Source organism: Apostichopus japonicus, chromosome 9, assembly GCF_037975245.1.
Source record: "Apostichopus japonicus isolate 1M-3 chromosome 9, ASM3797524v1, whole genome shotgun sequence".
Lineage (NCBI taxonomy): Eukaryota > Metazoa > Echinodermata > Holothuroidea > Aspidochirotida > Stichopodidae > Apostichopus > Apostichopus japonicus.
The window spans coordinates 11,717,149-11,731,196 of NC_092569.1; the positions used below are offsets into that span (position 1 = coordinate 11,717,149).

A 14,048-nucleotide genomic window follows, 5' to 3' on the forward strand; every position below is an offset into this window, starting at 1 on the left:
ATCATTACGGTACTGTACCTGTACCATCATTACCAATACAAAGGTTTGAAACATGAGTATGTTGGAATTTCTGGCCATTGTTTGGGAGCCCTAGATCAATCTACAAGGGGTAACATCTCCTTGGCGAGAGCCTGTATATGACAAAACCAACTGTAGCAGCAAAACGTATGATTTGTGCATTTGTTTATTACAGTTAACCTTCCGTCCTTTTTTAACCTCAGTTTAAGTACGTATCCGCTTCTTCGCGTGTACCTCGAAGCTGATTTACTGATACCAAGCATATTGCTCTTATATATAAGTGTTTGTTCTCATCAAAGTACAGTTCCTCTTGACAAAATTCATAAAGCCTAGCTGTGATTAAAACAATTAGTCAGTTCTCACATCTATTAATGAATATACTAACTGGTGTATTGAACACAAAAAAAAGCTTTATTCAAGACGATATGTTTCCTTCGATTTTTTGGTTACCATGGAGTGGCATGGCTATCGAGAGACTTAGAATGGTTTTGTAAATTTATCTTTGTTGCAGTTGCCATTGAATCAATTTTTAATATGTTCAGATGAGAATCACACCTTATTAAAGACTTCGATTTTCTTCAATTTTATTGATAGTGAATAACCGAAAATATCATTTTATTTATTACGTTGTTGATATATGATTGCATGATATGTATATCAACCTTAACTGCTGTCTCTTCACAAGAGTTTGAGCGATAATTAATCAGCGCCAATATTGAATATTCTGAATGGTATATTGAACACAAAAGAAGCTGTATATCAATACAATATGTTCCCTTCGATTTTAGTTATCATGGACAGGCATGGCTTCAGAATAAATTATTAAAGATCAACACACTCCAGAAAAGTTTGTACCACTAAGCTACGGTGGTATATATATAGGCCTATATATATATATATATATATATATATAAATGAAAATATATAAATGAATATATATATAAATGAAAATCGTAATGAGTTGGAAAATCAACTGGGATTCGAACCACGGGCCTTCCGCTCTGTACGCGGACACCCTAACCAACTAGGCCATGGACGCTGATTGTATGTCCAGAGGTTCGAAACCGGTAAGAAAGGTCGTAATTCCACTGTAGGCGTTTGTCACCTGTATCGAACAATACTACTTCTGTTTTCGGTGACATATTTTGCCTTACTCTAGAGATCAAACATGATGCTGACCAACTCGAAATCATTTGTGATTCCTAAAGCCGGATCTCGAAAGAGATACTTTAAACAGACTTTATGTTAATGCAATGGAGGTAAATGACAAAGGCAAATGAATATATAAATGAAAAACGTAATGAGTTGGAAAATCAAGATCAGTGAAAAGACTTCCAGCCTCCACCGGGATTCGAACCACGGGCCTTCCGCTCTGTACGCGGACACCCTAACCACTAGGCTTTGGACGCTGATTGTATGTCCAGAGGTTCGAAACCGGTAAGGAAGGTCGTAATTCCACTGTAGGCGTTTGTCACCTGTATCGAACAATACTACTTCTGTTTTCGGTGACATATTTTGCCTTACTCTAGAGATCAAACATGATGCTGACCAACTCGAAATCATTTGTGATTCCTAAAGCCGGATCTCGAAAGAGATACTTTGAACAGACTTTATGTTAATGCAATGGAGGTAAACGAGAAAGGCAAATGAATATATATAAATGAAAATCGTAATGAGTTGGAAATATATATATATATATATATATATATATGTATCCAATATATATATATATATATTTAATTGAAATTGTAGATGTACGAATCATCTTTTATTGCCAACATGTGTTGACAAAGATATCTTTTTTTCATTAGCTTACGTAAAAAAACACACTGAAGAGCTTCTTAAATATGAGTCTGGTAGCTGAGATGAGTATTTGTTTATCTTCAGTTCCCAGTGTCTCTTCTCGTTTTGTTTGTCAAACAGAAATCTCCAGGACGACAGATGAAGTTTACTCCCAACCTTCTTGGAAATCAATAAATGTATCACGTAAATGAATCATGTGAATATATTAAACCTTCCTCCTTGAAAAAATAATAATTTCTCATATACGTTTTAGTTAGCGTCACTGAACGTTAGATTCGCTGTCTACCTAAAAGAACATACTAGGGCTCCGAGGAACTATAGCAATAAGAACAATGAATGAAACGAAATATTTTAAACTTTTGCTGACCATGCTGATCTTCTGTGATGTTGGCCAAGCAGGAAGTAAGTGAACCTTTCTTGAGTTTTATTTAAGAACTTATAATACGTTAGTTCATTCAAATAAATATATATATAGCACTGGTTTGGGGAATATGTTGACACCCATTCAAATATATATATATATATATATATATATATATATATATATATATATATTATTGAAAACGTCATGAGAAGAAAATTCCAGAGCAGTGAAAAAACTTCCAGCCTCCACCGGGATTCGAACCCGGACCTCCCGTTTTTCTACGCGGACACCCTTTCCACTAGGCTGTGGACGCCGATTGTATGTCCAGAGGTTCGAAACCGGTAAGGAAGGTCGTATTTTCACTGTTGACGCTTGACACATGTATCGAACAATGCGAGTTATGTTTTTGGTGACATATTTTGCCTTATTCTTGAGATCAAACAAGATGCTAACCAACTCAAAATCATTTGTGATTCCTTAAGCCGGATCTTGAAAGATATAACTATATAGGATATATGGCCACTGGTTGGATATCCAGAGGTTCGAAACCGGTAAAGAATGCTATTCCAATATAAATGTCATACTCTCCACACGTTATCGGTCGTCTTTACGTACTATTATTCTAGTGAAATATTTAACTCAAGTGATCTTGTAAACTCTATTCCAGCTTTCCATTAAAACCATGTTCAACTACAAAAGAAAACATTAAATATTTTCTGCACCTCTAACCTTCCTCTAGATATAACATTTGTACTTTCATTATGGTAAAAAAGACCTCGTCCACTAAATTATTTGTTCTTACTCTACCGTTGCAGTGTTAAGATAATATAAACTATTATTTTGTTTCCGTTTCTGCAGACTTATGTGACTTTGAAGCAATGTTTCCATGTGAAGGAAAACACTGCTTGTCGTACCAAGAGGAAGGTAAATTTCTTGACAGTTTACAATGACTTAGACAAAAGAAACAGCTAGGAAGGTGCTTTACTCTTTAAAGTTGAAAGAAATATCATTATTACATTTATTAAATATATTTGATTTGATCGGTTAACAATATGTAAGAACATGCCTGCCATTTCACGAGTTCTCCAAGCACTCTAATTTTCGAAGATTGCAAATTCGGTGAAAAAGTTTTAGCTACTTAGTTTTGGTGTTTCATCAAGGTGATATCATTAGAAAGAGCACAACCTTATCCACACCCTATCTGTCTGTCAGCTTTTACTGTTTTGCTAAGAAGCTTACACGAAAAGGAATAAAGGAATGTATGGTTATTTCTACTGTTCATGGTTGTATCATACTCCAGACATCCTACTATTTTATAAAAATGACAAACTTAAGAGGAATTGATTAATGAAATATGTGAAATACCAACGGAATAGTACATCTGCTTTCTCAAGATTTGAGAAGGTTGTTAGTACAGAGATAGTACAGAACTCTTAATTTACCTTTTAAAAATTAACCTTTCATTGTTTTCTACCTTTAAGATGCTACAACCAAGCAGAGCACCACCTCACCGCCGATTAGCACACTCTCCTCTTGCCTGACACTACGGTGTCCTCATTTGAAACAACCACGCAGAGCACCACCTCACCGCCAGTTGAAAGCTCCTCTCAGTCAATCGACACGACTCGTTTATCAACCCCGACTGTCTGCCTACGTGGTCAGCTGCGATGCTACAATGATGACAATGAAATGGTCTGTGCGGCACCTGCGAATTGCACATGTCAAATAACCAGTGTGAATGCAAGCATTTCGGTGAGTTTCCCAAGTCTTTACTTCTGCAGCCAGATATCGAGAAGTCACTTTATATAACATAAATGACTTTCAGATGTTTAAATTCAATTACAAATGACGGTGTTCTGCCAGTTTCCCCCCTTGACTCTACGTTAATTTTGATATACTGCTATCCATTCTTTATGCCGACAGCAAAAAAATATCATCCTCATCGTCGTCATCGTGATCGTCATTTTAATCGTCATCGTCGTCGTCGTCAACCTCGTCACAAAAGTTATCATTATCATTATTATCGTTATAGTTATTCATATTATTGTTATAATTTACTTTCACTGTTTACAACCACGTTGCTCTTTCACAGGCCGGTGGATTTTATGTCAACCCTAATTGTACAAGAATGGCTCACTGTATAAACGGCAGTGTCACCTGGGATGACAAATACAGTTGCAGTCTCAATGCACAGTGTGAGGAACAAAACAATGTTCGTCAATGTTACTGCAAGGCTGGTTACCATGGTGATGGAAAAACATGTTTGCAGCTCACTGACTGCGAAGATGTATATACTGCTGGTTTTAACGAAAGTGGTATCTACACCATTAAACCAACCGTGGGGCCTGGATCACCATTTCTAGTTTATTGCAACATGGCTGACGGAGGTGGATGGACGGTCAGTCATAATAGAATCTAGATTTCTGTAGGCCTTTGGTATATAATTCACAAATAATGAATCACAGATGACATCAACTACAGTCATTTTTGCCGTGTCACATAATCAAAATTCATAAAATTTGGTTTTGAGAAATTAGCTGATACTTCCTTTAGTCAGGTATACGATGACATTATGGACCAATACATATGTAATGTATATATGAAAATAAAAACTTAAGGATTTTAGTTCATATCTTAAACTGAATTTTAATACTAAAACGGATAAGTTGTTGCCCTATTGCTTTATCTTAACTTATTGATTTTGTTAAGCATAGATTGCATATGACAATGGGAAAGATGTTAAAAACGTATTTAAATGGACTGCAGACAGTAATGTTGAATAGCAAGAAGGTGCAGGTCGAGTGTGCTATACTGCTTTCAAGGGAGTAGAAATATCACAAACCAGAGAAGACCGAATTCAAGAAGAAATATACTAGTATTGCATTACTCAAAACACGTGTATTAAGAAAACATTTAAAATTTATGATAACAAATATTATGGAACATCTAACAGAAAATTTTTTTTAGCTTCATTTAAAATGTTAAATAATATGTTTGCATGCATAGCACAATTATTTTACACATGTGTTGTTATTCCAAGGGTTCAACATTACAGCTAAGTAATTTTGTATGTATATAGCTGACTAAAACAAAACAATTTTAGACAATTTCTGGTGGTATAGTCTGGATGTACTTACTGGTTCCCATTTATTTTTCAAATTCTTATTTTCACTTTGGCAATTAGATTCATTACAGTTAGCATTACAAAGATACAGTGTAACAGAATAGTGACGAAAGAAAGAACTCTCTGTTAATTTTGTTTTTCTGTGGTTGCTCCTTCAAGTAAAATAGCATAAGCTCATAAAATGTCAGTCTTCTTTTTCTGTTTATTATGGAATGTCTCATATTCGATTATATTCTTAAAGTATTCGGTAAACTGACTCATTCTGGTTCATCTCTGTATATTAATTTACATGAGAAACATCCCCATGACTTCTTAGTTTTAAAATGATAAATCTTAGGAAGTCCTTAATTTATTTTGATTTCAGGTGTTCCAACGCCGAGTTAATGGTTCTGTTGATTTTTACCGTAACTGGACCAGCTACAAGGAAGGCTTTGGTCAGATCGTTCATGAATTTTGGATGTGTAATGACAAGCTGTATTACATTACCAATCAAGATAACTATCAAATCCGGATTGATCTGGTCGACAGGGAAGGGACTCCATACTTCGCTGAATATGACTCGTTCCGTATCAACGATGAAATTGACAAGTATCGTCTGTCCGCGGTAGGAACTTACAACGGGACAGCAGGAGTAGAACAACCCTTGTGTGAGTTAAATAAGTAATGGAGATGGCTCCATCTTTTGCCATCTTGATTACCAATTTCTATCTCCATTAATGTAAATAACTTCATAAATAGTTTTTTATCTGAACAAATTATTAAGCACAATCATAAAATATACTATTTTTTTCAATCATAACATAATTATAATAACGACATTGTCACGGCGGCTTTTTCTACATATATTTGGAACTTGTTTATTGTCCCTCTATAATTGAGCTATTTACTTGTTCCAGGTTTATATTCTTTATTTGGATATCAAAACTTTTTGTAGAAAAAACACGAAACATATATATATATGTATATGTATAAGTTTTTGACGAATGTTTAAGTATGAGCAAAATATTGAACGTATAGTTTGTTCGTAAAAATGCTATTAATGCATGGGGCGTTTTTCTTCATGATCTGTCATAGATATCACTCTACCGTACCATCAATATAAAGAGAGTAAAGATTAGGAACTTTATAGCTTGTGTGGAGTAATATGACTTTACCGTGACCCCTCAGTATTACACTCTTATCGTGTGATTTATTTTAAATCAATATTTCTAATATGAAAGAGATTGAGATTAAGAGTTTCTTACTGATATGTGATATTTGATATTATACGCACTAGGGTGGAAAAGGGTTATGCGGCTGAAACGTCAGTGTATTATGTATCTTTTCTCTTTTGTCTTAACAGACGGCGAAGATGCTTTGAAATTTCAGTTCAACAGTTTCTTTAGTACCTACGATAAAGATAATGATATGGATACTCGACACTGTGCGGTAGACAACCAAGGCGCATGGTGGCACAGCGAGTGCTGTAGATCTAATCTCAATGGCAAATACTTCGCTAGTGACGTTCCTTACATTAAGTATTGTTGTGGGTCTTATTCCACTATCTGTTGGAACAACCTACCAGAACCTGACCATAACATCAAATACAGCGAGATGAAGATTCGACCTGTACGTGATTAAATATAGCAAATATCTTCAAATTTTCTGTATCTGTAGACGGAGTAAGCAGACGCTTCACCACAGATTAAATGAATAAGACTTAAAGTGTATTCCTAGAGATATTTACGAGCCGGAAACCCCACATCGAGCCTGAAATAATATCCTTCGTTCTCGTTTATATTTCGTCATATGAAGGTAAAATTGAGTGCAATTTCAGCAGATTCATATTGCCTCAGATTTTGTCATGTTCAGTTTTAATACAGTAGAGTAACGTATTCTTGTATCATTGTTTTAGTCAATTATTTACATTACAACAACAAAATATTCCCATTGATATTAAATTAACTGAGAATTGTATTTTATTTAAATTAAAAAACAATTTACACTTCGTAAATGAAAATGTACCCTCCCAAACTAAGGAAACTACAAGAATCTGTTTAGATTCCAAAATTTCGTTACTATGTATTGCCATATCACTGTTCAAATCAACAGATTTCCGACAGTTTGTCCCATTTTCGACATTTGGGAAGACATCATATCAACATAAGCCAATTGTAAGATAGGCTTCTGCATGGAATTTGTTAAATCTATTGTTGAATTGACATAGAATGTGTGTTTGTTGTGGTCCTAATGTAGCATTTGTGTTTGCTCTTTCATTGTGATACCATATATTATTATTAATCATGCGAGTTTACACTGAGATTTAATTAGACGTGTTTCAATTGTGATGGTTTCGAAATAGTTATTACTTTTTTAATAATTTGTGGAAATCATCAACTTTGCAAATGTTAACAAATACTGAGAGAACCTGTTTCCAAATATATTAATATTTCCCATTGATATTAAATTAACTGAGAATTTTATTTTATTTAAATTAAAAAACAATTTACACTTCGTAAATGAAAATGTACCCTCCAAACTAAGGAAACTACAAGGATCTGTTTAGATGCCAAAATCTCGTTACTAGGTATTGCCGTATCACTGTTCAAATCAACAGTTTTCCGAAAGTTTTTCCCATTTTCGACATTTGAGAAGACATCATATCAACATAAGCAAATTGTAAGATAGGCTCCTGCATAGAATTTGTTAAATCTATTGTTGAATTGACATGTAATGTGTGTTTGTTGTGGTCCTAATGTAGCATTTGTGTTTGCTCTTTCATTGTGATACCATATATTATTATTAATCATGCGAGTTTACACTGTAATTAATTGGACGTGTTTCAATTGTGATGGTTTCGAAGTAATTATAACTTTTTAAAAATTAGTGGAAATCATCAACTTTGCAAATGTTAACAAATACTCAGATAATCTTTTCCTTGTCATTTAGTGTATTAAATCGATTCTCCCAAATCATGCGAACTCTTTAATTAACAAACATTTATATATATATAAGGGATGGATGGAGGGAGGGAGGGAGGGAGGGAGGGAGGGATAAACACGCTATTGGTGGCTAGTCAGAGTTTCAAGCACATTGACTTCTTATCACTGCGGCGATTATCAGTCAACTGAATCTTGCAATTACGACTATTTCCTTTGTGGACGGTCAGGTGGTTTCTTTGAACGATTGCTATGACGACATTTGGATACAAATTCGCTACGCTTGTTTATTGAGTTGGAGCTTTTGTCGGCTCTGCTTCTTTATATGAAGAACTTTATTCCATAGAAAGATTACACTGGTCGGAGCTGCGCTTATATGTATTAGACTGCTTTTAGGGTTTCCCAAGAGTTGGAGTGATCGATTACTCAATATATATAAGAAGAGCAACATCAAAATAGGTTATAGATGTATAAGGAATATGCGGCATATTATAAAAGCCCGCAATAACAAGATTATATCGAAAGCAAACCAGGAGACCAGTGAAATAACTTGCAATTGCAGAAAATAGAGCGACTGCCCCTTGTCCGGGGAATGTCTCTCCAGCGATATAATGTGCAAAGCAAAGGTCACAACTGGTCAAGAGACAGCCGTATAAATCGGTCTGGTTAGTAGAAGCTTCAAGGCAAGCTACAACAACAACATCAAATATTTCTGCAACTTACGTTATCAAAAGCAACTGAGCTCTCAAAACACATCTGGGACTTAAAAAGAAAGAAAATCGATCACTCCGTTGTCTCAAAGAACTTATCATTTTGAAAAAAATTACAATGTTTTGATTTTGTAGGAATATTATCTACCAGTGGGAGAAACCAACCTGTTGTATTCCTATCAAGCACAAAACCACTTAAAGAGGTGAACTGATGTCGCTGCTGCTGCATTAGTCAGACACACGTACGAAACTTAAGTATTTCAGAATCCGAAACTTCATGATGGCACAATCTAAAAAGATGCACTTTCTATTACTTACTTTTACACGACAATATTTATCGCCGAAATACTTCTTTGAGTTATTTATGTGTATCAGATTGATGTAAAATGTACTTTATGATAAACGTTTGTGTAAATACATGGTGTTAAAAAGTCTCATTGGTGTTTGATATTTTAAAATTGATTTTGTCGTGCATTGTGATGTCAAAACCGCTATTTTGTTGGCAGCTGTGCACCGACTGTTACAAAGCTTATTAATTATTACGTATATTATAACGTATATTATGGGGGATTATAACATGAACTTGTCCAATTTTAGTAAGTCTAGAGATTTTTTAAACATTATGCACTCGTACGGTTTTACCCTACGATAACAAAACCTACTCGTTTTAGTAGTAATGTAGCTACTGTTATTGATAACATTATAACGAATGCTAATTCCTCTCTTACTACAGGCATACTCATTACTGGTTTCAGTGATCATTTGCCTATATTCCTAAAGGTTCTTGACAGGACAAAGAAGACAAAAGAACCCTTTCATTTACGAAATTTTAACAGACACAACATATCAGAATTTATCGACGACATTGAGAAGGAAACATGGGATGAGGTGTTAACTAAAGTTGATGCTAATTCAGCTTACAACTCATTTTTTAACACTTTTTATTTAACTTATAATAAGTGTTTTCCTCATCTATTAATTACTAAAGGAAATAGGCGAAAGAGAAAATGTCCATGGATTACTAAGGGTATACTAAAATCTATTAAAAGAAAAAGCCATCTCTACAGACTTTACTCAAAAGCTCCTACAAATAGCAATAAAGAAATTTATGTTTCTTACCGAAACAAGTTAAACCACACAATAAGATTTTCTAAAAGGTTATATTTTTATAACAAATTCAAAGATAGTAACAATAATGTAAATGATACCTGGGGCCCAATCAATGAGGTTCTTAAGAGAGACCGTAAGAAATCATCGTACCCATCTGTTTTCAAAGACGGCGATCACGAAACCAGCGACGATCAAGAAATTGCAAACGGCTTTAACGATTTATTTATTAACCTTGGACCCCCACTTGCCAGCAAAATCAATCATACTGCAAAATCAAACAACCCCATATATAGTAATATTAGTACGCGAAACTCCATTTTCACCTACCCTGTCAGGGAGGAGGAACTTTTACGTGTAGCAAAGAAGGCAGCTGGGTATGATGATTTCAAGCCAGATATTGTTAAGCAGGTATTACCTTTCATTGTCACCCCTCTTACTCATATCTGTAACATATCGTTCACCACTGGGGATTTCCCGGACAAGCTGAAGATTGCTAAGGTCTTACCCATTTAAAAAAAAAGGAGAATCCAATATCTACGAGAACTACCGACCAATCTCTATTCTATCAGTTTTTCTAAAATTCAACAGAATTATAAATTTTCTCGATGCTAATGATATACTTTGCAAGAAACAATATGGATTCCGCCCTGGTCACTCAACTGAGCTTGCCCTGGCAGATGCCATTGATAAATTATACGATAGCCTTGATAAGAAGAAAACATGTATTGGAATATTCTTAGACCTGTCAAAAGCATTTGATACCATTGACCATCGTATTCTCCTAAACAAGTTATCATTCTACGGTATTACAGGACCAACCCTTAACTGGATGGACAGCTACTTATCGAAACGTTTACATTATACTTCGTATAAGAACACCATGTCTGACTATGCTGAAATCCGATGTGGTGTTCCTCAAGGTTCAATATTAGGAGACTTCTTTTCATTATATATATATATATCAATGACATCTATCATATCTCTAATATTGCAAAACTTTTTTATTCGCAGATGACACTAGTATATTTTTCGAATCCAATAATTTGAATACTTTACACGACTGGTTTGCAACTAATAAGCTTCACTTAATCTTGATAAAACTAGCTACATTGTTTTCAATATAAGTAAATCTTTTTCTTGGAAAAAAGACATTTTGATGGATGGTAAGCCTATCAAGCATGTACATAGTATTAAGTTTCTCGGATTATATATTGAAAGTAAACTTACTTGGTTTGAACATATATCAAATTTTGCAAACACTGTGGCGAAAAATGTTGGTATCACTTCTAAGTTGAAACACTAATTTCCTCAGAATATTCTTAGAATGCTTTACCAAACATTAGTTTTCCCCCATTTTTCATATTGCTCTATAATTTGGTCTGGCACCCATAATGTTTATCTTCACCCTCTTGAAACTCTACAAAAGAAAGTCATTCGTCATATAACTCATTCTGAATATCGTGAACACACCAGCTCACTTGTCAAATTGCTCAACTTATTAAAATTTAGCGACATTGTTAGGCTGAATGTAGCCACTTTCTTTTACAAGGCTTGGAATGACTTACTTCCTGCAGCCTTTCATGACTCTTTTACTATTAACATCGCCATACATAGTCACCGCACTAGAAGTGCCGGTCAAGCACACCACAACTTATAAACCGGGAGCCCAGAGGGTTTGGTTAGCTGGGAAGGTAACCAATTGCCTTGTACATCACAATGTTCACAGTGCATTTCTGTATATGAAACCAGACGAATGGCAAACCGACTGTGGTGGGTGTGGCTGGGAGAGCAATTTAAAGTCACCTAAAAGCTAACCTAGATCAGCTTTCATGGTAACCACAACAAAGTAAGTACAATGTGTCAGGTATGGCCCCGAGAGCTTTATTATGTAATACAACATTCGGTACGTTAAGTTTAAAGAATCGTGCTATGGGGACATGGAATGATTTAACTGCTACTATAAAATCTAAACCATCTAAAGAAAAATTTAGAAAAACGCTAAAAAAGAAGTAATTTCTCAGTATTGATACATCGTTTATATTGTATGTTATTAATTATTCCTTATTAAGACATTAATTATATTTTTATTTATGTTTGGGAGTTCTTTACCTTGTTAATCCTGAATTGGCTTCTTAGAGGACTTCCCTCCACATGTATATATTTATTATCTGTGGAAAATCAAATAAATCAAATCAAATCAAATTATTGACATTCTTCACGTAATCATCTACGTCCTTTTCAATTACCTGTACTGCTTACCATCTTTTTCTCTTTTACAAACTCAACTAACGGTTATCAAAAACACCATGTGGAATAATTGCCTGCCACGGAAATATTCCTATGAAGCCTAAATAACCGTCTGTGAGCACCTTCAGTTAGGACTGCCTGGTAGGACTATCACATATTCCAGTGAAATTGAGCAATTTCCATACGTTAGTTACACACGTTGTGATGATCATTGGAACGAGGTGTACTTACATGTACTTGGTGGAAAATGAGTTCGATTAGCCTAAACTAGAGGGTTGCTATATATCTTATGTATCCGTGCTTTTGATGCCGAACAGTAATGGTAACATACTGATGTTGTTGATCAGTCAATTTTATGCTCATCGCTCCCATATGAAGGATAAGATATTGTATTTCTTTGGTAAATTGAACCTATTGCGGCTCTCTGTTTCCATAGCACCGGTTGCCATAGTAATATTTAATGTCTCGTGGGTCATCTATGGCAGGGTGACCACCGTTCTGGGGGGAGGGGGTAAAATCTGTCCATATGTGTGTTTGCGTATCTGTTACATCAGCAGTTCTGTGTCAATGACTCCACCTAAACGGCTGGGTCGGTTTCTTGAAACTTGGTAGGAAGGTGCCCCATGATGAGAGTTCGTTTCTCTAAGAACGAAAGGTCAGATGTCAAAGGTATAATTAAGTGAAAAGGGTTTTGTGCTTTAACTCAAAGTGAAAACGTTGAATTGACAAGCAACGTTCGCAGGCATAGCTGAAATGTCAAGTTGTATCAAAATTTGTGGTTGCCGTAATGTTAACTGGGGCATGTGTCAAGGATATAGTTTGAATGAAAATTGCGTTTCCAAGTAAACGGCTGGCCCCGTTTTCTCCAAATTGTGTATGCAGCTATATGTAGTTTCCATGTTTATTGAGGTCAAGGTCAATGGTCAGTACACAAATTAGCAATTAATAGCTTTTTGCTTTAACTCTAACAGGCTGCATTGGATTAACCTGGAACCTTGACAGGTATAAGATGTCAGATGTCAGATAGTAATAAATTATATGGTTGCTATGGTGGCAAAATTCAAACTTCAATTGTTGCTATCATTCCAACGGGAACCATTGAATCGACTTGCAACATTCACATATATGAGGAGTAAGTATGGCAAGTACTACCATATTATATGGTTGCCATGGTAACTGAGATAAACGTCAAACTGAAGTCAGAAGTGAAGTAACGATAAGAAAGGTTTTAGCGTCGAATGTGCTAGATTGCTGAATTATGTACATCTTAAACACAAGAAGGTAAAGCCACTTCACGCGCGCAGCAGCCCACGCGTGTTTTACACAACTATAGATTTCTTATTTGTTCGCTTACACTTAAGAATGATGCTAGCTTGTGTCCGCGGGTGCATTCGTTTGATTTGATTGATCGATTGGCAGTATTTGCAAGATGATTTCTTTAAGTTGGGTAGGAAGCTGCAACGTACTAGGGACTTATGAGTTTAAGACCTTTACAATGAACGTGAAAGGTCCATTGGAGGCTTGATTTCAAGAAAGTTTCTGTAATCTAATAAGAAAAGATGGAAGATATATCAGTCAGAAAATCATAGTCATAAGTTAATGTTGTAAAGTTAATTAAGTAACTGTCTTAAGATAGCTACCCCGCCCCACCCCCATCTCATCCCATCCCTTCAACATGACATCCCATCAGTTTGGAAGTCTTAAACGTTTAAAAAGACAATTTCATCATTTATAATGCACAACCCTGAAGTCTC

General features: G+C 35.2%; 1 protein-coding gene across 1 annotated transcript; it reads left to right on the plus strand.

The window, feature by feature from the left end:
• The first annotated feature begins 1,781 nt into the window (after positions 1-1,781).
• Positions 1,782-8,293, plus strand: LOC139974551 (microfibril-associated glycoprotein 4-like). Its single transcript, XM_071981767.1, has 6 exons — positions 1,782-2,223; positions 3,044-3,109; positions 3,667-3,937; positions 4,278-4,583; positions 5,674-5,956; positions 6,652-8,293. Exons 3-6 carry the CDS (start codon positions 3,875-3,877, stop codon positions 6,927-6,929), a joined length of 930 nt encoding a protein of 309 aa, XP_071837868.1. The 5' UTR covers positions 1,782-2,223; positions 3,044-3,109; positions 3,667-3,874; the 3' UTR covers positions 6,930-8,293.
• The last annotated feature ends 5,755 nt before the right edge of the window (positions 8,294-14,048 follow it).